Below are 26,036 nucleotides of genomic sequence, written 5' to 3' on the forward strand. Positions count from 1 at the left end.
TTGTGTACAGATCTCGTTATGTTAACCTGCAAACATACCTTTCTAAAGAAAAGTGAGAGTGAGCTAGCTTTCCGGGATTTAATACCACTGATGTTTATCTGCTGCTTTTGCCGTTGTTCTCCTGGAAGGGCAATCTGTTGGACTGCAACTGGGCTTTGCAGCTGTAGGGCTGTTCCAGCCATTTGTTGAGTGCTTAAAGACCCAGCAAGGGTCTGCGCGCTGAGAGGCTGGATGGAACTAGACAGTGGTTGAGCTTGCCCGCCTACATTGACCTGAACTGGGATGAATGTTATTCCTCCATTTTCATTGGCAATGCCTGCAAAAATGAGCAGAATGAAATAAATAAAGCTGCAAAGTTGAGGGATGGAGGTGGAGGGATCTAGTAATACTTTCTGAAACACAACTGTGTTTATAATAAAACACAGTTTTAAATCTACACGACCATACAGAAATGTGCAGAAGTTACTCTTAAAAACGAAGGCCAATTTGTCGCAGGGATGAAAATAGCTTGCAAACTGTAAAGTTAGGATTTGAGTTGCCAGTCTGTTATTCCTTGCCACCCTTCCAAAGAAGACAAGGAGAGTATACTAAAAGGTTTTCTGTAAATAAGCCATTGCCCATGGAACTGGGTTCAAAAGAAGGATGTTGTGTGCTGTAGCACAGTCATCTCACTAGCTTCATTTCAACTTCATCCTGCTCTGCTGAACACTTGTCCTGCTGTTTCGGTTTTGGCCCACATCCCAAACATCCTCATCCTACTGACTGCCCTGGGAACCACCACAATGGTTATTTCTTTTCATGATCACCATCTGTACCCTTCCTTACCTTGCACCGGTATGGTCACTGTCTGTCCGTTGTTTGCTGTCACAGTTGCAGTTGCCACCGTTACTAAAGTCTGTCCGGGAACTGGAGTGACAGGGATGGTTTCAGAGGTGACATTCTGCACAGGCATCGCGCCGACCACAGGCTGCTGTGAAACTCTCACAGGAGTCCGTGTGGCATCAGTGGGGGTGTCGTTGTCCACAAACAGTCTTCGCCGAGTAGGGTTGCCTGTGGGAGAACTGTATCTCTCATACAGAGTGGTGGGAGAAGATGACAGGCCTGCAAACGTTGTGCAAAATAATAGCATATATAATCTAGCAACAGCATCTTGTGAAAGGTACTTGCACACAGCTGCAAATCTAAGAGCTGATTCACAATACTGATGGGGTGACGCTATTGAGATGACAACATCAGTTTTGTATATAGTGATTTTCTGCTAACATTATACCAGAAGACAGCCAAGAGTATTTTCAGGAATCTATTCTTAATCTTTTTATTTTCCCCCTATGGTGGTAAATACCAGCTACCACCACACAGGGGCACATCACTAAAAAATATTATCCAAGTGAAAACAGGAAGACTTTTCATATGGTAAGTTATCCTGTCAAAAAGTAACGAGGCTGATACATAGGACTAGTACAGAATTTTTTCAGACTGGGGCACCTGAGGGCCCCGGCCTCTGCCCCCTTAAGGGGTGGGGGCAGCGAGGAGGGAGGGAGGAGGCAGCAACGTGATCCCCAGGATCGCCTTGCTCAGGGGGCTGCAGGGACTGGGATGCACTCACCAGTCCCTGAAGCAGCCTTCCCTAGGCGTGGGGAGCCCTGCGCAAGCGCCTGCAGGGCTCCCCAGGTCGTTGGAAGTGGAGTGCTTGCGCTCCATTTCCGGTTTTGTGGAGGTGGAGCGCAACAGCTCCACTTTCACTTCTGCTGACCTTGGGAGCCCTGCACACGTTCGGGCAGGGCTCCCTGCAGCCCAAGACAGCTGCTGCAGGGACTGGTGAGTGCACCCTAGTCCCTGCAGCCCCCGCAAGGACTTTCTGTGAATTTCAACCTCCCGGAAAGTTTGAAAACGGCAGGACTAGTATATTCTGAAATTAATTTCTCATGTTATGGAAGTATCTCTTCCAACTGTCCCACATGATGAATGTAATTTCTGCTGGAGAAAGTCCCAATTTACGGAAAACTATTTGATATTATTACATTGCTGTACTTTGAGAACAGATAAGTAAGGTTTTCTTTGTTTTTTAAAAAATTGGGGCATGAATCTTTCGGGGCTGAAAGAGAAACCTCTACATCCATTCTTGCCGATCTGGTCCGGCTGTTCCCATTCCCTTAGTGGGAATGGGTTTGCAAGATAAGGTCTCTTAGGGTGTCATCTGGCACAGCATCATACTCAGATGCTTCTCCCCCCAACTCAGTTTCAGCCTTGCTCCTGCAGCACCAAATGGTTGAAAGCAGAATAAATCTGAAGACCTGACTGTGGTGAAACAATGGGTGTCCCTAGGTTGTGGGACTTGCTGGCAAAGGGGCTCACTGCACTCAAGAATTGGACTGGGGGAACACATATGTTTCTGCTTTCTGTGTGTTTGAAAATGACCTCTGCACATGCTTGGCTGGAGCTTCTGGATCATGCCTTTATCAGAATTTTTGTTTTGCTATAAAGTAGAACAAATAGTGCAATTCATTTGAAAAGAAAAAAAATCAATGAAAATGGAACAAATATGTGCTTTTGGCAGACTTGCCCCTACTTTAAGTTTATCCCCATGCTTTCCAGGTCTGAACAGTAACTAAGGCCACAATCCTAACCAATTTTCCAGCACTGACATAAGGGCAATGCAACTCCGAGGTAAGGGAACAACTATTGCCTTACCCTGAGGAGGCCTCCGTGACTGCCCCACAACTACAGAATGCAGCACATGTCCCACTGGCACAGCTATGCCAGTGCTAGAAAGTTGGTTAGGATTGCACCCTAAGATATATAACTAATAACTATATATGACTTGAAAACCTGAGACTTACCCTTTCCCACCACTCCAGTTTCAGCACGAACCTCATTCAGTCTTCGTGGGGTCAAAGGGGAGCCTGCCACACTGTTTCCATTTGATTTCTCAAAATAATGGGATGGCATTACCTAAAACACAAATTTCACACGCTCTGAATGCTTGCAAGGTCCAGTTGTTTTCACATTGCTGTCTGGGTCTGGTTCAGTCATCACAAGAAGGAGCCACATGATTTCTCCTTCCCAGTCACCCTGGAAGAATTCTCTCTCTTCCTTTTTTACAGAGACATCCAAACTGAAGTTAGTCAAAAGAACATAAGAAGAGCCATGCTGGATCCATCTAGTTTAGCTCCTTTATTGCACAGCGGCCCAGTAGATGCTTCTGAGAACACACAAGACAACAAGATCCCCATATCCTTGCATCTCGCATTCAGGGATAAGCTATTTCTAAACTCTGGAGGTTGCATACAGTCATCATGACTTGTAACCTGTGATGGATTTTCCTCCATCAATCTGTCCAATCTTCTTCTAAAGGCATCTAGGCCAGGTACCATCACAATGCCCTGGGACAAGGTATTCACAGATTAATTGCACTCTTGGTAAAGAAAATTTCCTTTTGCCCATTTTAACTCTTCCACCAGTCAATTTTATTGGATGCCCCCCAGTTCTGGTGTTATACAAGAGAGAAAATAACTTCCCTCTATCCATCCCATGCAGAATTTTATATGTCTCAAACACATCCCCTTTCAGGTGCATTCTTTCTAGACTGAAGAGCACCAAATATTGTACTTCATATTCTACTTCAATCAATCAATAGTATCTTTATTGGCATTTAAAAAGTAAACGAGATTACAACAATCACTAAAAGATAAACATAATAGGGAAGGGAAATGGGAAATAATTCAAGAGAAGAGGGAAGTTTTCATATTCTACTTCATAATATTGGCCCATCTGAGAAAGCAATATTTAGCTGAATTAGTCTGAGGAGCCTCAGAGGGTGTGTCGCGCTGGGAAAAAGGAGAGTAGGAGCTGTAGGATCTTAGAGTGCACTGCTCCCACCCTGATCCTCCCCCTCTGGCTCAGTCCTCACCCTGATCCTCCCCTGAACCACTCCGTCACCGTCACTTTACCTGCTTTGGCAAAAGCATCTGGGAGCTGCTGGTGCATGCGCAAAGACTCCAGCTGTTTGCACAGGGAACTGTGGTGCACGATGGCTGGAATGGGGCTTAAGGCAGCAGACTGCAAGATCCACTGCTACAGGCACTGAATAAGCTTAGGTTGTAAGATTGTTGTTTTTTTAAAAAAACTTAATATGCTAGAACAGTAGTTCCCAAACTGTGGGTTGGGACCCAATGATGGGTTGCAACCTGATTTTTGGTGGGTCATAAAACAGTGATGGAAAGGTTAGATAACTAACTGCCTCAAGCCCTGAAGCTATTCCAAAATAAAATAGCTGCTAATTACCCTTCAAAGATCTCAGCTCCTGCAGTTTGCAAGATAACTGCTAACTGCTTTGCAAGCAGTTGAGCTCTGCTGTTGGCAGGCTTGTGTAAATATTGGGAGATAAATGTTTGAGAGTCTTTTCTTCTGGTTATTATTCTCCCCTTCTTCCCTGTGTTGGGGAGGCAGTCTTGGAGGCCTCCTCAAGGTATGGGAACATTTGTTCCCTTACCTTGGGGCTGCATTGCAGCTACCTGGATGCTGGAAATTTGGATAGGATTGGGCCCAGAGTGTCATTTTAAAAAGTGGGTCTTGGTGCTAAAAAGTTTGGAAACCACTGTGCTAGATCAGATAAGTTTTTGGTTTTTCTTTACGTTGTTGGTACATTATGTCCTCACAGGACACAATAAGGAAGAAGGGAGGGGCAGTGAGCCAGATAACCAGGAAAGTCTGCTGTCCCTCATGTGACTGGCCTGGTGCAAGCTGTGTACTAAACCGAGCTTCCTTCCACTTGCCTGCTTGCTCTCTGCAATACTTTCCATTGTTTGTTCAACCAGCTGCTGTGTGAAAGTAAACTGGGCCTTGGATGCACAGCAGTGAACATGGGCATAAGGAGCAGTTGCCTACAAAATGCTCTGTAGGTTCTGTGATTGATTCCAACGTTATGAGAGCATCAGGAACACACCAAAGCTGTTTGCAAGGAAAGAGTTCCATAGGTTACCACACCCCCTGACCAACAAGATTAAGTCCAACCAGCTGGTGCCTTAAGCCTCTGCAAGCTTTTCAGCAGCTGTCTCAGGACAGAAGAATGGCCTTCCTCACATGGCCATTGAGTTTGGATGGTAGGAAAGGGTTAGGGTTTAGCAGGGTGAAAGGCAAGGTGGCAACTCCCACAAGCTAGATTTAGCCCGGAGGCATTTAGAACCATCAACAGATAAGAAATTTCCTCAGTTTACTTTTGGAAATGAATTGAAAAGCATCAAAAATGTGTATAGACAAACTTTCATATATTTTACCTCCTCACATGTGGGAACTTTATTTTCATTTTCTTTGATTTTCTCCCATAATGGTGATTCTACTTTCCATGCTAGACTCTCTAAAATCTGTTCTTCAATATGATTGAGGTGCTTCACCACCTCTCTGCAGAGACCATCTTCTGCTCTAATCAGAATCTCTATTACCTGTAATAAATTTTACAAGTTTAAAAACCAAATATCTCCTGTTCCATTATTATTAATTATTATTATTATTGTAGTGCTATAAAATTCCATATAGTAATTTACAGGCATCTCCCTGTACCTGCAGAACCAGTATCCAAGGCTTCAATTACACAGAACACACATTTTGCTTCCTTACACGTTACACCAATTCCAGGGTATATTTGGGGTGCTGATTCCAAAAATGGCATCCGTTTTGCCCTACCATGTCTAGTTTTGTAGATACGGCATAGCCTCTTTAGTGAATGGTTCAAGCAGCTTCCTCATGAGGAAGAAGCTGCTTGAACCATTCACTAAAGAGGCTATGCCGTATCTCCAAAACTAGACATGATAGGGCAAACGGATGCCATTTTTGGAATTGGCACCCCAAATTCATATCAAACCACCATAAAGTTTGGGGAAAACTTTTCTGACTCTCAATTTTGTAGGCCTGTGTTATCCACAGTTCCCCTGCTTCCTGTTACATTCTTACAGTAAGAACATTCTTACTGTTCTTCTCTAGTATATGGGCTGCCTGCCTGCCTGCCACATTCCTTTCCTAACATATGTACGTATAAGCAAGAAACATACCTATTTGCTAATGAGAAGAAGAAAAAAAAGAGGGTACTGGAACAGATCCTCTACAAATACAGGAGGATACTTGTATTTTTTTTTAATAGCATTACTCTATAAGCAAATTGAAATTATTCCTGCTTATAACTAGAAGTAACAGACAACTGATAGAATTTACCTTATAAAAGTGAAAAACAGGTACATCAAATATATCAGTGATGAATGGAAAATTTTCTGCTGACTTGTAGGAATAAATAATTATCTCAAGACAGCAGGCCAGGAGAGATCTGTGAAAGACATCATGCTCCAATATTGCCTAGAGTTAAAAAGAAAAGGGAAAAAAGTTAGTATAGTTTAACATAGATAAACAAGAAACCAATTATTCAGCATAAAAATGCAAATAGTCTGTGTCTGTTTTGAAAAAAAAGTTAGTAATGTCTTTGCCTGAATGAGATGACAAAACAAATCTGAAAACTCATGAACACAACATGATCTGTCTACATCCTGTTGCCTTTGAACTGCCCAAAGGTAGTGCAAGAATCGTTCACAGTGTACAAGTATTTAAACAAACACTCTGAAAGAAAGTGTAGCAGAGAACAGTTATTGCTAGTACCAAAGCAAGATACACAGAAGAGAAAACTTCAGATCATGTGTAGAGAGCTAACTAGATGCAACTAGCTCTTTATACACATTTTAGCTTATAAGCATGACCACCAAAGTAAAGAAGACAAGAGTCTAGTAACTTTCACTGCTCAGTCCCCCTACCCATGGCCTGCCCCTCCACCCTTTCCCATAGTAAGCTGAACTGTACTAGAAAGATAAAGAAACTACAAGTATTCAGATACAGGTTACCCTTGCTCTGAAGTATTGTTTGTGCAGACTAGCTCCTGAAGCCCCGTTATCTCTAAGACAAAGACACCAAGTGAAAAGTGGCTTGCAGTTTTTAACCTAAAACATTTGCAAGCCCAAATGCAGGAACAATAAGCTGATGTTAAGATAGTGTTACTTTAGTTATGTAAAACTCTTAGCACAGGCATCATTCCAAACATACACAAGTGGCAATGGCCACTGTGGAGACTAAGAACACAATCCTAAACAGGTCTACTCAGAAGTAAGTCCTATTTTGTTCAATGGCATTTACTCTCAGGAAAGTGTGGTTAGGATTGCAGCCTAAGGAGATTATGATGAATATAATGGGTTTCTTGTTCCTGAACCTCATGATTATGGTTGATCACTATGACAAACAGTTCATATGTACTGCAGTGTAATGTGCACATCAAACCCTTGTGTACATGGACTAACCAGTTAAAGTCAACTGATGAAAACAGAAAATCTGTGCATTCAGAGAAATTCATGCCTTAACTGTGCCTCTCTACATATGAGAATAATGGGCTCTTGCTGGGCAACAGAACTATCATGCTTTCAACATATGGGTGGAATGAAACATTTGATTCCAGTGCAGTTCCTCACACTTGCAATCTGTGCACATATTCATCTGATTACATGCTCTTGTAGCACTTTTGGATTTAGAAGTACAGTCAGGGACTTTTTACATGCGGCCTTTCTGAAACAACTGAGAGCCCAATCCTGAGTTCTTAGCGTCGGTCCACCACTGGTGCTGAGTGTCGCAAACAAGCCACAAGGCACGCCTGCAACCATCAGCGCCAGTCCAGCACTGAAGCTAGCTCAGCACGGGGGGGGGGGGGAGTGTGGTGGAAGAAGGCGGGACTGGAGGAGCTCCGCCCCTCCGCATCCAGAGCCTCCGTGTCGAGTCACTGGCCCGATACAGAGGCTCTTGATTCTATGGTGACCCAAGAGTTGCCGTAGAATTCAGTAGCCCCACTGCAGTGCTACTTGCCTTACCTGGGGGAAGGGGACAAAAGTTCCCTTCCCTTAAGGAGCTACTGGGGGCCTCCCTGTTGTGCACAGGATGCTGTAGCAGCTGTTTTGGCACCATGGCAGTCCTGGCACAATGGGTAGCTCAGAATTGGGCTGTGAGTTGACAACATAGTATGCTTAAGCCTAAATTCCTTATCCTTATAGAAAATGTTTACTAGTGTAATTTGTATCTTGCTCTTTCAAAGTAGCTCGCAAGTTTTGTTTATGAAGTGGTAAACAATCACACACTGATTGGCGAATGTTGGCTCCTCCTCAATGTTGGACCAGCAATGAGAGGTGAATGGAGTGAAACAGATGTTAATTTTGCCCTCCAGTTATGAAAGGCCTCTAAATCTTCCAGAATGGAACCTTCATTGAAGTTTGACAGTATAGTATGCTTAACACAAATGTGATGCTGCTAATCTCAAAATGTTGATTTGCATTAAATAAAATTCTGCAGAAACCAATAACTAAACCGCAGGTTGAATGTGTTGTGCCAGCTTGAGAATTGAGAATTGATGGCCGTAGTTCATAATGTAACTGATAATTATGCTTCATATTCTTCTGTGTATTAAACATGCACAATTCTGAAATAAAAATAAGCTAAATATTACTCCTAAAACCACTCTGCTGAGTTTACTTACAGTTAAATCAGCATATCCCAATCTTCTCTTTTCCTGCTCAATGACAGATTCCAACACCTTATAGTAAAGGACCTCAGCAAGACGAAAGTGTTTCCCAACAACATCTGTAATAATTAAACAAACAAACCATTGACCACCTATACGAAGAAATTCAAAAGTAGGATTTTAAGCTAAGTTCATCAATTTAAACTCTTTTTTAAAGTAGCAGTTTAAACATAAACCCTGAAGTTTGAGCCTATCAGTTCTAAACATTGAACATTCATTTTCAAATCACTGAAACTAAAAGATTTTACAAAAGTGCAACTGGACTGCACTTGTTATTCCCAGGGAAATGTTTCCACAAATTATGGGCTTAAATTACATAGATATAAGTTTGCATTCATGACACCACATATTCAAAGGTATCACACATTTCAAGCCTCTGGTGTGTTTTGTAAACAATGAATGGTGACTTTATAAGTGAACAAAATGTGATCTTACCTTTGGGAATGCTACCTGGTTCTCCCTGAAACTGGGTTCTCTGACAATAAATTTCATACATTTCTTTCACTCTGTTGGCTATTGAGAGAGAAGGATCCCTGGAACATGCCCTAAAGCGAGGGGGACAAATAATAGTGTCTAAATTTGCAAACTAAGCACACTTTACCACACTCATTCAGTACAATAATGTAAACTATAAACCGGTGTTAGCATTCATGTTCAAGCAGAGTGTGGCTCTACAAAGTGTAGAATATAATATACACCAGAGACTATCTGCAACTCTAAAAGGCATTTATTCAGAAAGATGAACCCTTCCAAAAGTGAAATAAATCAGACTCCTTGGCTATAAAGTGTCCCCACATGCCCTAAAGCCTATTAATGTATATTGTCTCTTACAGCCAAACCATAGTAGTCCAAGCTAAATGTCAATGATTCTACTGACCTTAAAATTTGCTCCAGATTTTCACTTGGGGCATTTTTCAGACCTGTTAACATTGTATGAAGTCGGGTCAAGTTGTACGTAGCTATGGAAATGGGACTCACACAAGGGTCATTCTCCTTTATGTACTTTCGTCCAGTAAGAGGTGTAGATAGTCTAAAGGATTTTGTCTGCATTAAAAAAAGATTAAAAAAAAAAGATGCTTCAAAAACTAAAAGGTAATAATACTCTCTTTATATCAACACAAAACACTCTAGCACTGCCACTGTCACCTCCTGCATACAGGTAGTTTATATTAAGCTTTTTGATTATAAACTGTATCCAAAGAGCTCACTGATAAGGAAATTTCCATGTTGGGGATATGGTATGAAGATTATGCCAAACAAGAACACTACTCCTTCCTACCCAACACAGGACCCAACCCAACTGAGATTTTTTTTACAAAATTTTATTCTATTGTATAAACAGAACACAAAAACAAAAGGGAAAAAATATATATGCATATACATGACCAGAGTATCTGCATATCAACACTTTATGTGGCTTATGTTATTATATCAAGGAATGGCCTCCAGATATCTTCAAATATATCCATACGCAGTTGATGCCGATGTGCCATTCGCTCGAATACTGATAAATGCAAGATATCGTCCGTCCATTGGGCATCCCAACCGAGATATTATGTTTCTCATTAAATAGCACATACTCTCTTTCTGGATTCCGAATAGCACCCACCCACAGAACAACCCCATTAGGGCTGATTATTTCATTTCTTCTCCAGCTACAAAAAGATACACCAATCAATGTGCCTTCCAGATATGCCTGCCTCAATCCACAAAGAGTGACATAATCTATGCTTAATGATATCCTGGAATATTCATAGAGAACAATGCATCTATACATGCATTTCTGAACAGAATCATTCACATAGTTGCTAATAGAAAGCTAATTAGCAGATTAGCACCATTTATCCAGGTTTTCAATGGCTAATACTGGCATGGACAAGAGCTAAAATGTGGCTATTCCCATATGGTTTAGGGGAGGGGTGGGCAAACCTTTGGGTAGGAGGGCCCAAATAATCTCTCTGACACTGTGTCAGGGGCCAGGAAAAAAGAATTAATTTACATTTCAAATTTACATACATTTACATATATGAATATATTAGACATATGAAAGAATTTTACTGAACTTATTTATAATATACATGAGAACTATAATACAGGCATGTAGAACTACATGAGAACTATGAACTGTTTGTCACACACCTTTTGCACAGTGAAAACATGCAGAACAAGGCAGTCACACATGAAGTCATAAGTTGTTTAGAGGCAATGGGGGTGTGTGTTTAAAATAATGCCCAAGGAAAAGCAGAAAACAAATGGAGACTATCAAAGGCCTTGCTCTAACTCAGCCTGCAGCTCACGTCTGGCGGTTGTGACCCGCAGTCAGGCCAGTGTGGGCTCCAACAGTCTCCAATGGGCCAGAAGCTCATTGCAGACTGGGGGCTCCTTGCAGGTCACACTGGGGGTTCCCCATGGGCCACAAATGGCCCATGGGCTGAGGTTTGCCCACCCTGGTTTAGGGAGTCTCATGGTACTCCTTCAGTGAGCCCATAGTAATGCTGTTGCAGCTATTATGCCAGGGAGAGTACCAGCCCAGAGCTGAAATTATATCCAGACTCCTCCAGCCATTTGTGCACAACTACGACACCCTGTGTTTTTGAAAGGCACGTTATAACTCAGCTCCACTCCAGCACACAATGGTTCATGGTACACTCACTCGTTCAAAATGCTCCTGCAAATTATATTTCATTTGCACTCTTTCAGCTGTTTCCAGTCCTGAAGTTGTATTTAAGCACCTTCGCAGGGTTCCTATTTCCTCATCTGCATCATCCCCAAGAAATATCCGCTCATCAAGATTTCCAACTGACAATACGTACTCCTCGTAGGCCTTGTTGACAGCTTTGCTACAACAGAGGAGAAGGAAAGTGCTGAATGATCAAATATAAGTGACTAAAATGAAACAGAGAATCTATACATGGTTAAAAAACAAAAAGAAAATCCTAAAACATTGCTGCAGTGTTGTATCAATATTGTGAAAAAATTTATAGAAATGGTAGTATATTTTCCTTGCGATTTGGGATTTATATGAAGTATGAATGACAAGGTTGTGTGCAAGGCTGTTAATGTGAGGGCAAAACTGATTTATGTCTTATAGGAATCCTGACCAAGTGTTGAAGCCCTACCTTGAATAGAAAGGAACTTCGAGGTAGACAGGCTACCGTAAATCAACAAATCCAGGGGTTACTAATGTCATCACTCTACAGTACTCACAAGCTTTCTCCAAAATTCCCAGGTTCTAGAAACCCTGTCAGGTTTTCTTCTTTTCCCTTAAGAATCTACAAGAAAACAGAATTGATGCTAAATGCAAACACTGGAACATTGCCAAATCCTTTACGTAAGCAAAAACTTTTTCTTTAAACTACCTGCATACCTTTTTGTCAAAAAGTTTCCTCACGTAAGGCTTCCAGAAATGCTCTTTTATTCCTTTGGCTTCTAATACCAATCCATCATGTAAGGTGCAGAGTTTTTCAATGATGCAGGGAGGCTCAGACAACAGCTTAAAATCCTTACTATGAAAGTCATCAGGCAATCCTGTGATTTGGAGGATGATGACGACAACACAAAAAATATTGTATTTTGCATGTATTCTTGTCCTCCTACATCTAATTTTCTTTTAAATCCAGCAAATATCTATTTGTGTCTGTTCCTGTTTTCCTGGATTCACATGAACTAACAGTTTTATTAGGGATTTCAATTATTGGAACTTCTGACAAATACCTTGTTCCCTCTCTCTGCTTTTCATTAGCCCAGTCCAATGCTTTTGTTTTATTCTAGGTACACTCAGGCTGCAATCCTAACCTCACTTTCCTGGGAGTAAGTCCCATTGAACACAACAGGACTTACTTCTGAGTAGACCTGGTTAGAATTGTGCCCTCAGTCTTTTACTTAATATTCCCTACACTGAACAGCACCATAAAAAGGCTTATTTTATAAGAACATAAGAAGAGCCCAGCTGGATCAGCCCAAAGGCCCACCCAGTCTACTTCCTGTCCAGTTTGACCAACCCCCTTTTAAATGCATCTAGGCCTGATGCCATTACCAAATCATGCGGCCAGGAGTTCTACAGATTAAGCGCTGGGTAAATAAATATTTTCTTTTAACTGTTCTAACCCTCCTAATACTCAACTTTAGTGGATGTCTCCTGGTTCTGGTGTTGTGTCACAGGGAAAAAACATCCTCTAACCACTCCATCCATCCCCTGCATAATTGTGTATGTCTCAATCATGTCCCCCCAGGCCCCTTTTATGTAGACTTAAGGGACCCAAACACTGTAGCCTTTCCTCATAAGGGAGGTTCCCCAGTCCAGTAATCATTTCAGTCACTCTCTTTTGCACCTCTTCCATTTCCACTATATTGTTTTGGAGATGTGGCTACCAGAACTGGATGCAATACTCCAGGTCTGGCCTTACCATCAGTTTGTACATATATATATGATATTCCATATAATATCATATTATTAATTAACATGAAACATATTTGGGTCAGCATCATAAAAAATATCCTTTAACATACCTTTAAATGTGGGATTTAGGAGCTCCTTACGATTAGGACACTGCAGCGAATTTCCATAGACTAGATCCAGGACACATAACAAGAGATGGTAGGAATTGACCAAGTCATCACTGATCATTGGAAAATTGCCTGCAAGACCAACAACACAGTTTCAGTTGACACAAACTTCAGAACTTTGGGGCAAAGATGCTTTTAAACACTGTATATTTGTTAAAATCAAATAAGATATTCACAGACTACAGAACTGTACCTCTTACCAATAAATAAGAGTAAAAATACCAGATCGTATAACAATCAAGCAGCAAAAATGTAGATAAATATGTAAATGTTTTCTGAAATAACTTATTTTGCTTTGGGAAATAAGTTTCAAAGTTTTGTAAAACTATTAATCATTTCCAAGTTTACTAATATTTTAGCCATTTAAGAGATTTACTGTTATATCCTGTGTATGTCAGTTCAGAAGTAAGCCTTGTTGAGCTTAATGAAATGCAGAAGTAAGTAGTATAGAACTGTAGCCTTAACATTCTTAATACTAATTTGGTATTACAAAGATTACATCCTTCAACACAATCATGATATACAGAAATGCTGATTTAAAAGTGGCCAAAGACCAAAGTTTGGGTGCAATCCTGGACCTCTATGTTCAAAGGGGACAGCATAAGAAGTGCTCCACTGGCTTGTGTGAATGAACAGTGCTATGTTGCTAGAGAGAAAGATTGCTCAGAAATCCAAAGAAAACAAAACCCTGTGGATCTGGCAGGTGCCTCAGGTGCAAACTTCAGAATTGCAACCACTTAACTTTATGTATGTTGTGTCATACATAATTCACAGGAAAAGAGCAGGCCTGCAAACTTAAAATTTCCATGCCAGAACTGCATGTACATTCAATAGCAGCAGTGCTGCTAAACAACAAATAAGTGGGTCATCGTCAAAGTTCTATCAAACTTGTCTCTAACTTTTCACATTAAATATTATTTCATTTGAAATAAAATAGCAAGAGGGTCTCAACCATTTAAATATCAGACTCAAACAACAAATATTCTAACAAACCCCAGATTATGCTATGCTATTTTCCTTCCTGCTTTAAAAATGTTAATCATTAGCAACCATATTATGTTGATTAATAAACTTACCATGCACCAGAAGCACTAAGTATAAAAAGCTGCAGGTCTTTCTACATAGAGAAAGGAAGTTGCAAGCACTGTTCTTTAAGCTCAGAAGCCATGCAAACAAGTCTAAACTTGCCCTCCAAATGTGGTTGCCAAGATAAACCCAGCAGAAACCCTCAAAAACAGAGCGGACACTTAACATCCTACTTCCCCTAAGTGTCAAAAGTAACTGAAGTCTGTGAGTGTCAAGTTCTAGGTCTTACAAGCAGTATGTGCCATCTTTCATCTTTGAAAAGTTTGTGTATTTCATGTGAAGTGTCTGTGTCAGTCTAGCCAACAAAAGCAAGACATTCTGAAGCTTCTCACACACTAGTTAAAAGCAAGCAGTTTCTTAACAGAGTTTAGTGAATGGGAAGTTTTTAACATTTCAGAACACACACACACACACACAGTTGGTGTTGCCTAAATACAAAAGAGAAAAACCTGTGCCACAATCTCTTGGAGGCTGAAAGCTATAATACCATTCAATTTGCTCTCACTCAAATCCCATTGCAGATAAACATGATTCAAATAATTGCCATGTACTTGAGTGACAGGAATCTTAATAAAACACAAGACTACATATTTAGACCTTGAAAGCATATTGAGACTGGATTTTAAACAGGAAATAGTGGTATGTCAAGGAAATTGTCTAGGAAATCAAGTATGTCTCGACAAGCTGTGATAGGTTCACAAAGTTTTGACATATTGTAACAGATCCAGCATGTTATCAAAGAGTTTACCATGTAACTACCAAACAGTTATCACTACAAATTTCTAGACAGAACAAATTTCTAAACTAAACAGAGCACGTAAAAGGACAAGAAGTTTAAAGACAAAAGGAAAACAAAGTTGGACAAAACTGATTTACAGGGTTAACTGTCAACACAACACCTTGTCTTTGGAGTAAAGTCAAGTATCTTCTACAATTTAAAAGCCCAATCTTATGGGCCTCAGTGCTGGCGGTACACTCACACCACCAGTGTGGGTGTTGCCAACATGCCATAAAGCACATTCACAGCACCCGCGGAATAAGCAGCACCTGTGGGGAGGCCTGTGACACTCGGTCAGTGCTGCCAAAGAGGTCCTGGCTGCCACAGGAAAGGTAAGCGCTGGGTGGTGTGGGGGAGGTACTCCTGGGTGGGGAGGGAAGACTGGCCTTGGGGGGTGGAACCAGGGAGGCCTCTGCCAGATTCTATCCCGTGCCAGGTTCAGAAGCCTGACATGGGGCTTCTCAAATCCACACCAGCTATTTAGCTAAATTGCTAGTGTAGACTCAAGAAACCCCATTGCGGGGGCTGGGGCTTTACTCAGACTAAGGGGATGAATTTCCCTGTCCCCTGAAGAGTTCTCTGGTGGTTTCCCAGGCCCAGCAAGATACAGCCATTTTGGCGCTGCTGAAACCCACAGCAACAGGACTGGGCATAGGATTGGGTTGTAAAAGAGCAACCCCCCCCCCACCACCAATAAATCTACACTCTTAAGAAAGGTGTGATTGCAATATCTCATTATATTACTCTATGATCTCAAGATAGTAAAAGAAAACAGAAACAAGGTGAAACTGATTCATGACGAATATTTTTAAAAGGTTGAATTTTATCTCATATTTAGAAATAAACATGTGAGCAACAGACTTGGGCTGCAATCCTGTGCACACTTATCTAAGAGTAACCCTCCTAAAGATGTGGAATTCCCTCTCCAAGTAGATATGCATAGGATTGAGCTGCAAGGCTATTCATGTTGGGAATAAGCACTACTGAATTCAGAGAGGCTTTGTCCTGAGTGAACCTACATAGGATCAAGTTATTAGTGCCCACTATACAGGAAGAAAGGCATACTAACTGACACTACAAATCTAGAAATTATAAAATTCAATTTAAAGTAATAAAAGATTGATCTCAGAAAAAAATCACCACCAAAAAGTTGAAGAATTTGAGAGTCTCTTGAACAATGATTGCCCAAGAACGTGATGACAATTAACCAGAAAAAATGGGTACATATTTCAAGGGGAAGGAAAGCAATGTACAAGACTTGCGTTTGACCAGGATGGTCTTGTTAGGTTAATTCAGCACATTTAAATAGGGATGTGTGGAACTTTATACAATAATATGGTACTGTCCTTACAACTTTCAGAAAATACTATAGTGAAGGCTCAGAAACATAAAATTCTTACCTTTTGCATAAACAAAGAGCACCCAGCAAAACTGAAAAACTTCAGAAACTGTGCAAGGCTGTCTCCTTTTTAGAAATGAAGCCATAAAAAGAAAGACAGTTCATTACATGTTCACATGCAAAATGAAATGCTTCAAAAATAAAGCTCAAGCCTAATAGAAAGTTCAGTGAGACATGTGCTGGGTTGTGGTACAGAAACAACACACATCATTCTCTCCTTCCTAGCCTGACAGTTCATCGGTTCTCAACATAGTAAGGAGAACAATCTGCACATGCAGCTTTTGTAGTTCTGCTCTGCCTTAAATAGGGCAATTAGGCTGTCCACGGCCACCTACCTCCCCGCTATCAGTCACAGGCCCAGAGTCCCTAGTTAACTAGCAGCAGAAGTGGTAGCACGGGGGGGGGGGGGACTGGGGGAGAGAAAGAGGGGAAAGGGGCACTGGTACAGGTGAGTGACTATACCCTGGGCATTTATTTATAAGGCTAGCATATTCACTTGAAAGCAAATTACACTGAAATTGTCATGCAACTTACATCTAAGTAACTGTGGTCAGAATATACATGTTAGTTTCAAAAACGAAACTGAAATCGCAACTTAAAAATATATCAAAATCATAGCTAACACAATGAAGCCTGACCTTTGTTTTCTTCCTCTCTGTTGACGTGGTTGGTCATCTTGAGGGTACTTGAAAATGTCCTGAAAAATGGGTTCATACTTCTTAAAAATTACAGCAGAAACTGTAAAGTTTCTTTCTAATCTTGTGGTACGTTCTCTGAACTGGGAGGGTAGGTTTGCCATATCTTCCCATTTCTTCATCTTGTTAAAAAATTCTATTAAACTGAAGACATTTAGACCGTCAGAACTTTAATCTTAGCAAATTATCAGCCTCAACACATTTTAAAACAACATGCTGGAAACTGTGGGTTACATAGCCTAGAATGCCTACAATAAGACAGATGCAAGAAAACTTTAATTTTCTAAGGTTTCCTTATTAATAAATTAAGCAGGAGGGGAGAAGGCAGCCACTTTTCCATACCAGTTTCAGTTTGATTACCTGTGTGTTCTGCTGTCTGACATATTTGCTACTTTTCTGAGAAGGTATTCATTTCTTGTTACTTTCAGGAAACATGCACAGTAATTCTCCTTCCAACTTCATTTTATTATCCCGCTAACAGCTGTGCAGCAAAGATGCAATTTTGCAACTTTGTCCTAGGATAGTTACAATATATCCTATGTATTTACCAGTAGACTACTGTAAATCCTAACTGACAGTGTACAGTGCAGAATTAAGATGACCCTGATACAAAATTGAAGAAAACAGTTTCCCAGAAAATGCAGTGAATTGGAACCTTGTTTCAACATGATTGTTACCACTGTTTTTTGCTTGATTTTAGTGCCAAGTTTTTATCTCAAGCACAAAATGTGAATCATCAAAACACACTAAAACAGTGTCTGGGACAGCCTACTTCCTTCAGGGTTTCGAATAAAAGTGAATCACTTTTAAATTTCAAAACCTGCTAAGGCATGCAAATGGATTGCACATTGTTGATTAATTGACATCTACTTAGGTGCAACATATTAACCCATTATGATAGGAAATAAAAGTATACTATTGCTAGGAATTGTCAACATTGCTAGAGGACTGCTGACTGTCTATAACTAAAATCTAACAAATGCATTAATGTGACTTGCTGATACTCCTCCCCCCCCCATTCCAACAATGGCATACATGTGTTATGGCAGAAAACATGCATCAGCTATAGTACAAGCCACACATTACTACTCCAATTTGCACATTAGCAAAAACACATAGTTCTCTAGGTAACTGTGTTCTGTACTGAAACACTGAACCTTAGTACTGGTATTATATAATACCAGTAAAGCAGGGGTGCTCAATAGGTGGATCGCGATCTACCGGTAGATCGCGAGGCAAAATGAGTAGATCGCGGAGTGCCGACCCCCCCCTTCAGGTGCCTCTGGGGGGAAATGCCGGGAGTAAGGCCCATTGTACTCAATGGGGCTTACCCCAGGTAAGTGTGGCTAGGATTGCAGCCTCACAGCCTAATCCTAGGCATGTCTACTCAGGAGTAAGTCCTGTTATACTCAGTGGGGCTCAAGGTACACCAACATACATTGTACACATGTTATATGTTATGATGGCGCGAACATTGTAAAAAAAACTCTGGTAGATCTCCGGGCCTTGCTGGTTTTCAAAGTAGCTCTCGAGCCAAAAAAGTGTGAGCACCCCTGCAGTAAAGTAATACAGTACTTCCAGAATTGCTTAAAAAGATTAGATACCTTTGTCCTGAGCAACGTAATATTCTTATTAAAGATACATAGTTTCCTTCAACGGTTCCTCTGCTAACAGTTGGGACAGCTTTTCTGCAAGCCACATATAAGGAACAAGCTAGCCAGTGTAGATCGTTTCCCTGTAGCATTGATAATAAAAAGAAAAAATTACCTGTAGCTCCCAGGTATAATCCTGTATCATTTTCCACACCCTTCTCCTCAGTCCATCAAAAAAACTGAACTCTTCAAAATAGCTAGCCATATCAGTAATCAAAGCCCCACCCCCTTTTCCAGGGCTTAATTGTTATATCCTAGCCCCTTGGTTCTCCTCTGGAGTTTGAGAACTAAGGTAAGTGTGGGGGGGCGGGGGGGGGGGAGTGTGTGCTCCTGAAGCTTCTAAAAAAGTTTAAAAAAAAAGTCAGAGCCCACTTCCTGTTTTCTGACTGGAAAATAGGAAGTGGGTTCTGATTGTTTTTTACCTTTTTAGATGCTTGGGTGGCCCTGCAGAGGCTTCTGCAGGCCTCCCCACACCCCCAGGAGGCAGGAGCCAGCTCAGATAAGTGAATTAGCCCCAGCAGCAGCATGATCTTGGGGGATTGTGCTGCAGCCTCTGCCTTTCCCTTCCCCTGTCCCATAAGGGGACAGCAGCAGAGCTTCTCAGGCTGGGGTATTGAAACGCCCTTGTTTGAGTACCTCTGCCCTAGCCCTATGAAATCTGCCTTCCCTTCCTTCAGCATGTCCAGCCACAGGCTACTGCCTGTCAAAACCCTCCTTAGTGTTCATTCGTCTTCATGCACCACCCCTTCTAACTCAAACTCCACTTCTTCACACCTGTCTACTTCAGCGGACAGCTCAATCCTATCCATACTTTCCTGGGAGTAAGCCCCATTGACTCTAATGGGACTTACTTCTGAGTAGAAATGCATAGGATTGGGCTCACTGTTGCTGCTTCGTCCAGGGTATCCGCTTTTTCTTCAGTTACAGCTGGCACAAGTACAACTGTGCCCCCCCTTTCCCTATCAAAATCCATACAGTGTAGTGTAGATTTAGATTCAAGTCCTCACTCAACTTTAGGAGAGTCACTTTCTCATCTTCCCATCACTGGGTTGGTGGGCAAATAAATGGGGAGGGGAGAAACACCTACCATCCTGAGCTCTTTTGAAGATAAGCAGGACATAAACAGAGCTTATACATAAAGTAGTTAATGTACAACCATGCTTGCATCATATTTTACTTATTTATCACAGAGTGGTTCAATGTCTGACAGCTGGAGGGGAGGCTGCACATAACCCTCATCTGTGCAGATGCAGAAGCAATTGGTGATGTGGTTCTGAGCTGCAGAAGTCACCTGGCAGGCTCAGGTGGCAGGATGCAGAGGTGGATGTAGCAGGGCTTTTGGACCTTCTTGCTGTGCTGTTCTGGATTCTCCTTATCCAAAGGAGAAGCTGAAATGGCAGGGCAGGGAGATCAAAAAGCCACTAAAGTGGGAAGAGGCAGTGGGTGGTGGCTGCAGCAGGGCTTACAAGGGCCTCACAGGCCACGTGTTGGACCACCCTGATCTATCACATTTTTTATATCAACCTTCCTCACAGGAGTTCAGGATGGTGTCCTTGGGTTCAGGGGGGGGGGGGGCAAGGGTAAACAGAATGCCAAATGCAGGGGATTGGCAGTGAGATGCAATTATCATGTGGTCTTGTCTGCTCCCTGAGACATCTGGTGGGCTGCTATGAGATTCAGGAAGCTGAACTAGAGGGACCTTTGACCTGATCCAGCTCTCTGTACGCACTTGATGCAATTGCTGTGTGTAGACCGGCTGGCAAAGACTTCTTTACCCAGTGTGTGATTAATCTGTGGAACCCCTTGCCACAGGTGATGGGACCTGGCCTGCATGCTGTTCAACGGGGATTGGACGAACTCCTGTAGCAAAAGTTAATCACGGGTTACAAGCCTTGATGACTATGTGCAATCTCCTGATTTTAGAAGTAGGCCACCTCAAAAGGCCAGATGCAAAGCAGGGCACTAGGATGCAGGTCTCTTGTCTCGTGTGCTCCCTGAGGCATCTGGTGGGCCACTGTGAGATACAGGAAGCTGGACTAGATGGGCCATTGGCCTGATCCAGCATGGCTCTTCTTATGTTCTTAAAGCCATCACTGGCAAAGACTTCTTAACCCAACCTGTGGAACTCCTTACCACTTGACAATCAGTTGGCCCCAGGATGTGTGGTGCAGGGGTGACAGAACCGCTCCATTGCAATCCATGGGAAAGCACTGCATAGGTCCTGCCTGCTTACACCTGAGGAGGCTCTCCTTACACCTGAGAAAGCTGGCATAAGGAGAGACTCCTCTAGTGCAAGGAGAGACTCCTTGGGTGTAAGCAGGCAGGGCTGCTGTGGTGCTTTTCCATGGAGCTTGATGGGGCGGTTCTGCCTCCCCTGCACCGCACATCCCTGGGACTGTCTGCAGGTCAAGTGGCAAGGAGTTCCACAGATTACACGCTGGATAAAGAATTCTTTGCCAGTCGGTCTACACAAAGGCTGTGATGGGGTGGGTCTGCCTTCCCTGCCACCCCCACATAGGTCAGAACCTGTGCCAGATCTGAAGGGAAGCTGAGACAAGCTCAAGGCTGAGGGAGGGGGACACAGCACCCAGGTCATCCTGCTCTAAGCCTGACAGGGGGTGTGGCCAGCAGCACTGGTGGGCGTGGTTTATCCCAAGCCACGCCCCTTTACCTCAAGGGTGTAGTTGCGCCTCATACTCTGGTAGCTGAGCCAGGCCTCGGCTCGAGCTCGCTCGTCCATGTTGAGGCTGCCGCACAGCTCCTCGTAGCGCTGCCGGGTGTCGGCGGCCGCCTCCGCTTCTTCCTCCTCCTCCTCGCCCGCTTCTCCCCGGGCGGCGGCGGCGGCGCTGAGGGTGACAGCGGCTACCCCCTCCGCGTCCGAGGCCGCGGGGATCGGGGAAGGAGCGCCCCCTCCCGCCGTGGTCTCCTCCTCCTCCCCCCCCTCGTCGCTGCCCAGCATTGCTCCTCTGAGGGGAAACGCCAGCAGCGCCGGCCACTCGTACGAGGGAAGCGGCTCGCGCTCCAGCACGTACTGCGGATGCGCGCGGGCACCCTACTTGTTGTTGAGCTTGAAGGGAGGGGGAGGGGCGCGCGGCCCCGCCCTTTCCTCCTTCACCCGGCGCGTTTGAATCTAAACAGTTCTCAGCCTGCAGCCCCGCCCCACAGGCCTGCCCATTGGACAGGGCGCTCGGCGGTTGCCCAGTCAGCGCGAAGCAAGCTCGCCCCTAGGCTTGCTGATTGGACAGAACGCTCTGGCAGTCGTCCAACCAGCGCACTGCCTCTGCACAACAAGTCAGGGAGAGAAGTCCTAGAAACTACAATTCCCATGAGGCATCGGGCTGAAGGAGCGGGGGAAGAGGAGAGGCCAATTGGGCAATGCGCATTGTGCCATTTTAATATATAATCCTGTTTTCAAGTAAGGAGACCTGATGAAACTGCAACAGAAACTGCATGCAATCTCTACATGGAAGGGCAGAAAGGAAGATTGTACGGGTGTGTATACATATATATGTACACATAACCATATACACATGTATACATATATACACACATACACTGTATGTGTACATAGTGAATGTATGTATATTCTATAGCAAGTGTAGAAAGGACATTTAAGAGCATCACACTGAAATGAACTAATGATCCAAGCTATAGCGTGCATGACTATGGTTGGCTGTTCTGACAAGTTAACACTGGGGATTGGCCCAGGCTCTCCTCGGAGGTTTGGCAACCCTCGATGTTGTTGGCAACCTTCAGTCTCAAAAGACTATGATATCGTGCTCTGAATGGTGGTTCTGGAACAGAGTGGCTGAAAAGGCCAATTTGGGAGTGACAATCCCTTCCACACTGGGAGCAAGTGCAGTCTGTCCCTGGTCTGTCTCCCTGGCTATGGGCCTTCCTTCTTTGCCTCTTAGCCCCAGACTGTTGGCCACGTGTCTCTTCAAACTGGAAAAGGCCATGCTGCACAGCCTGCCTCCAAGCGGGCCGCTCAGAGGCCAGGGTTTCCCACCTGTTGAGGTCCACTCCCAAGGCCTTCAGATCCCTCTTGCAGATGTATCGCAGCTGTGGTCTACCTCTAGGGTGCTTTCCTTGCACAAGTTCTCCATAGAGGAGATCCTTTGGGATCCGCTGTCCTGCATGTCTTTGGAACTGCAACAGAAGGCATCTATCTCCGGACCAGATCAGACGGAAAGCTCTTCAACCTCTCCAGACTGAGAGCAAAGTCCAGCTGAAATGTCTGCGTGACTTTCTCTTTGCCGACAATGCAGCTGTCAGTACCCACTCTGCCAAAGATCTCCAGTAGCTCATGGATCGTTTTAGCAAGGCCTGCCAAGAATTTGGACTGACGATCAGCCTGAAGAAAACACAGGTCATGGTTCAGGATGTGGACTCACCTCCCTGCATTACAATCTCTGCACATGAACTGGAGGTTGTCCATGACTTTGTGTACCTTGGCTCAACGATCTCCGACACTCTTTCTCTCGATACCGAGCTAAACAAACGCATGGGCAAAGCAGCTACCACGTTTTCCAGACTCACAAATAGAGTCTGGTCCAACAAGAAGCTGAAGGAACATACCAAGATCCAGGTCTACAGAACTTGCGTCCTGAGTACACTTCTGTACTGCAGCGAGTCATGGACTCTTCGCTCACAACAGGAGAGGAAACTGAACGCTTTCCACATGCGCTGCCTCCGATGCATTCTCGGCATCACCTGGCAGGACAAAGTTCCAAACAACACAGTCCTGGAATGTGCTGGAATCCCTAGCATGTTGGCTCGGTCATGTCGTGAGAATGGATGATGGCCAGATCCCAAAGGATCTCCTCTATGGAGAACTCGTGCAAGGAAAGCGCCCTACAGGTAGACCACAGCTGTGATACAAGGACATCTGCAAGAGGGATCTGAAGGCCTTAGGAGTGGACCTCAACAAGTGGGAAACCCTGGCCTCTGAACGGCCCGCTTGGAGGCAGGCTGTGCAGCATGGCCTTTACCAGTTTGAAGAGACACGTGGCCAACAGTCTGAGGCTAAGAGGCAAAGAAGGAAGGCCCATAGCCAGGGAGACAGACCAGGGACAGACTGCACTTGCTCCCAGTGTGGAAGGGATTGTCACTCCCAAATTGGCCTTTTCAGCCACACTAGACTCTGTTCCAGAACCACTATTCAGAGCGCGATACCATAGTCTTTTGAGACTGAAGGTTGCCAACAATAACACTGACAGTTCAGAACCGCTCCTACTCTTTGCAGCCTAACATACTGAGGTGCAGACTGCCTTCTGTGTGGGCACAGTACATGCTTTGGTGATGCTTGCATGTGGGCATGATACCACTGCGCTGGCAAATACATTTTTCATTAAGTACAGATTGCTGCCTAACTTGTTCTTAAGCAAGGGACTATAATTGTTTTTCAAAATGAACCAGATAACATGTATAGCTAAAACAAAATTATACAATTCATCTCCAAAACCATTTGAAACTAGTATTTGCATGCATACAAATTTCTCAAAAATAAAACTGAAACAAATTGTTATAATGCATGGGTATGTACACCTTACAAGCCTATCCTTGCTTTCTAAGGTAATTTGCGTTCATTTTGGCTCCCTTAAAATGAATAGATGTGAAGTGAAGCTGCTTTGCAACTGGCTTTTTTTTTTTTTTTTACTCTTGAGCCATGATAAAGTAATTCAAAATATATAGCTAGAAGTTTTGTCAAAATGACGTTCTCCCTCCTTTGCCTGTATCTTAAAAGTTTAACTTCCATGAGATCCACCCAAATGAGAGAAAAGTACATTATGTGCTGAAATAAAAATTACATTTGCTTACTATCAAGCTACATTTTGGACTATATAGCGAATTTAAGCAGAATTTAACTGTTACCTGTCCAGGCAGATAGCTTGTGTGGAGTTTTCCCAACTGGCACAGATTTTGGCAGTTCCAGACATGTATTTAGCAAAGTCTACTTATACAGGCAGAACTGTACTTCTTTTAGCTAACCACAGCAAGGTCTTTTATTTGCATCCAAAGCTGCTTTCGAAACTCAAGTTAATCCTAGAAGCAGGTTAGTACAGTGAAAAGATGTTATAAAAAAAAAGTACAAAATCCTCATTGTGCAACTAAAACCAATATACACACACAAGGTAAACTGCAATATTAATTCCATTACACTGAGTTATAAAAACTTGAGGTTTATCGTTAGCGAGTACTTTCCCCCAATTTACATGGTACAGAAATTAAGAATGATATATCTGAAGTGGCAGCTAATCCTGTTGCCAATATTTAAGAACTATGCATTTAGTTGACTTTTCAGGTAATTGGTAGTTGTCAAGGTTACACTAGTCTTACAATACACTGTAAATAGTACTCTAAAGTATAACTGAATGAACCTTTATGAAGTTCTGGGTTTGCGCAATTGTCCTGACTGTAGAGGAATCTAGCATTCACCATTTTAACTATGGCCCATCTCAGCTGATACAAGCAACCTTGTATAACGGCTTGCAAGCAAAGTATGTAGATCTAAGATACCATGGCTGGAAATGATCTTTCTCTGCCTGAGACCTAGAGAACTGCTGCCAGTCTAAGCAGACCAGTGTTATTTAACCTTAGGGTCAGGACCCCAATGGGATTGCAAAGACTCAGTTGTGGAGTCACAGCAACTTATAGGAATGAAAAAGGTTGACGACCACTGGACTAGAGGCACACCAAAGGGGGAGGCATCCAGTGGACCCCGTTCAGATACCAGGAGATTTTGCCCCAATACTGCTCAGGTTCTTAGGAATTGTGATAAAATAGCTTTCACTAGTGCCAGGTTTTTTCTGTTCTCTCCAATAAGAGTATTGGTTACAGTGAACAGTGGTGGGAGGGCGTAACAGAGACATACGGTGGGTCCCTAGTCTCACTTTATTGGGGCAGTGGCATGAAAAAGACCACTGGAATAGACAATATGAGGCAAGAAGAAACAGTGCCCTCACTAAATAAAAGACAATTTCATACATTCATAAGACATTACTATGTATTTTTAAACAAAATCTCACCCACTCTGTTAAGTGAAACTTCTTAGTATATGCACATTTAACATTAGCTTCTCAAATGCAATTAACAGAAAAGTTACCACCATGTATCCCTCATAATAGTGAATACCTTCAAGGTGGTTTGTTCGCTTTTTTCAAATTACTGCAGTAATTGCACTCCCTTTGTTATGAAAAATTAACTGCATTATGTGAAAACTAAAAATATTTTAATGTACTGAGGCCAACATCATGGGTTGTCA

At 42.9% G+C, this 26,036-nt stretch overlaps 1 protein-coding gene across 1 annotated transcript in view; it reads right to left on the bottom strand.

Annotated features, from left to right (window-relative positions):
- Positions 1 to 21,821, bottom strand: part of RBL2 (RB transcriptional corepressor like 2) — a 30,716-nt gene extending 8,895 nt beyond the window's left edge. The window contains exons 1-16 of the mRNA XM_066637868.1: positions 21,444 to 21,821; positions 18,725 to 18,855; positions 17,064 to 17,264; positions 16,427 to 16,491; positions 13,106 to 13,234; positions 11,964 to 12,124; positions 11,804 to 11,868; positions 11,250 to 11,436; positions 9,474 to 9,640; positions 9,032 to 9,141; positions 8,552 to 8,655; positions 6,208 to 6,345; positions 5,277 to 5,441; positions 2,841 to 2,952; positions 826 to 1,101; positions 39 to 316 (exon numbers count right to left, since the gene is read on the bottom strand). Of these exons, the coding sequence (XP_066493965.1) occupies positions 39 to 316; positions 826 to 1,101; positions 2,841 to 2,952; positions 5,277 to 5,441; positions 6,208 to 6,345; positions 8,552 to 8,655; positions 9,032 to 9,141; positions 9,474 to 9,640; positions 11,250 to 11,436; positions 11,804 to 11,868; positions 11,964 to 12,124; positions 13,106 to 13,234; positions 16,427 to 16,491; positions 17,064 to 17,264; positions 18,725 to 18,855; positions 21,444 to 21,731 (2,577 nt within the window). The 5' untranslated portion in view covers positions 21,732 to 21,821. The remainder of the gene's footprint in view (positions 1 to 38; positions 317 to 825; positions 1,102 to 2,840; positions 2,953 to 5,276; positions 5,442 to 6,207; positions 6,346 to 8,551; positions 8,656 to 9,031; positions 9,142 to 9,473; positions 9,641 to 11,249; positions 11,437 to 11,803; positions 11,869 to 11,963; positions 12,125 to 13,105; positions 13,235 to 16,426; positions 16,492 to 17,063; positions 17,265 to 18,724; positions 18,856 to 21,443) is intronic.
- Between the last annotated feature and the right edge of the window lie 4,215 nt (positions 21,822 to 26,036).

This window comes from Tiliqua scincoides, chromosome 9 (genome assembly GCF_035046505.1).
Source record: "Tiliqua scincoides isolate rTilSci1 chromosome 9, rTilSci1.hap2, whole genome shotgun sequence".
NCBI classification, from domain to species: domain Eukaryota; kingdom Metazoa; phylum Chordata; class Lepidosauria; order Squamata; family Scincidae; genus Tiliqua; species Tiliqua scincoides.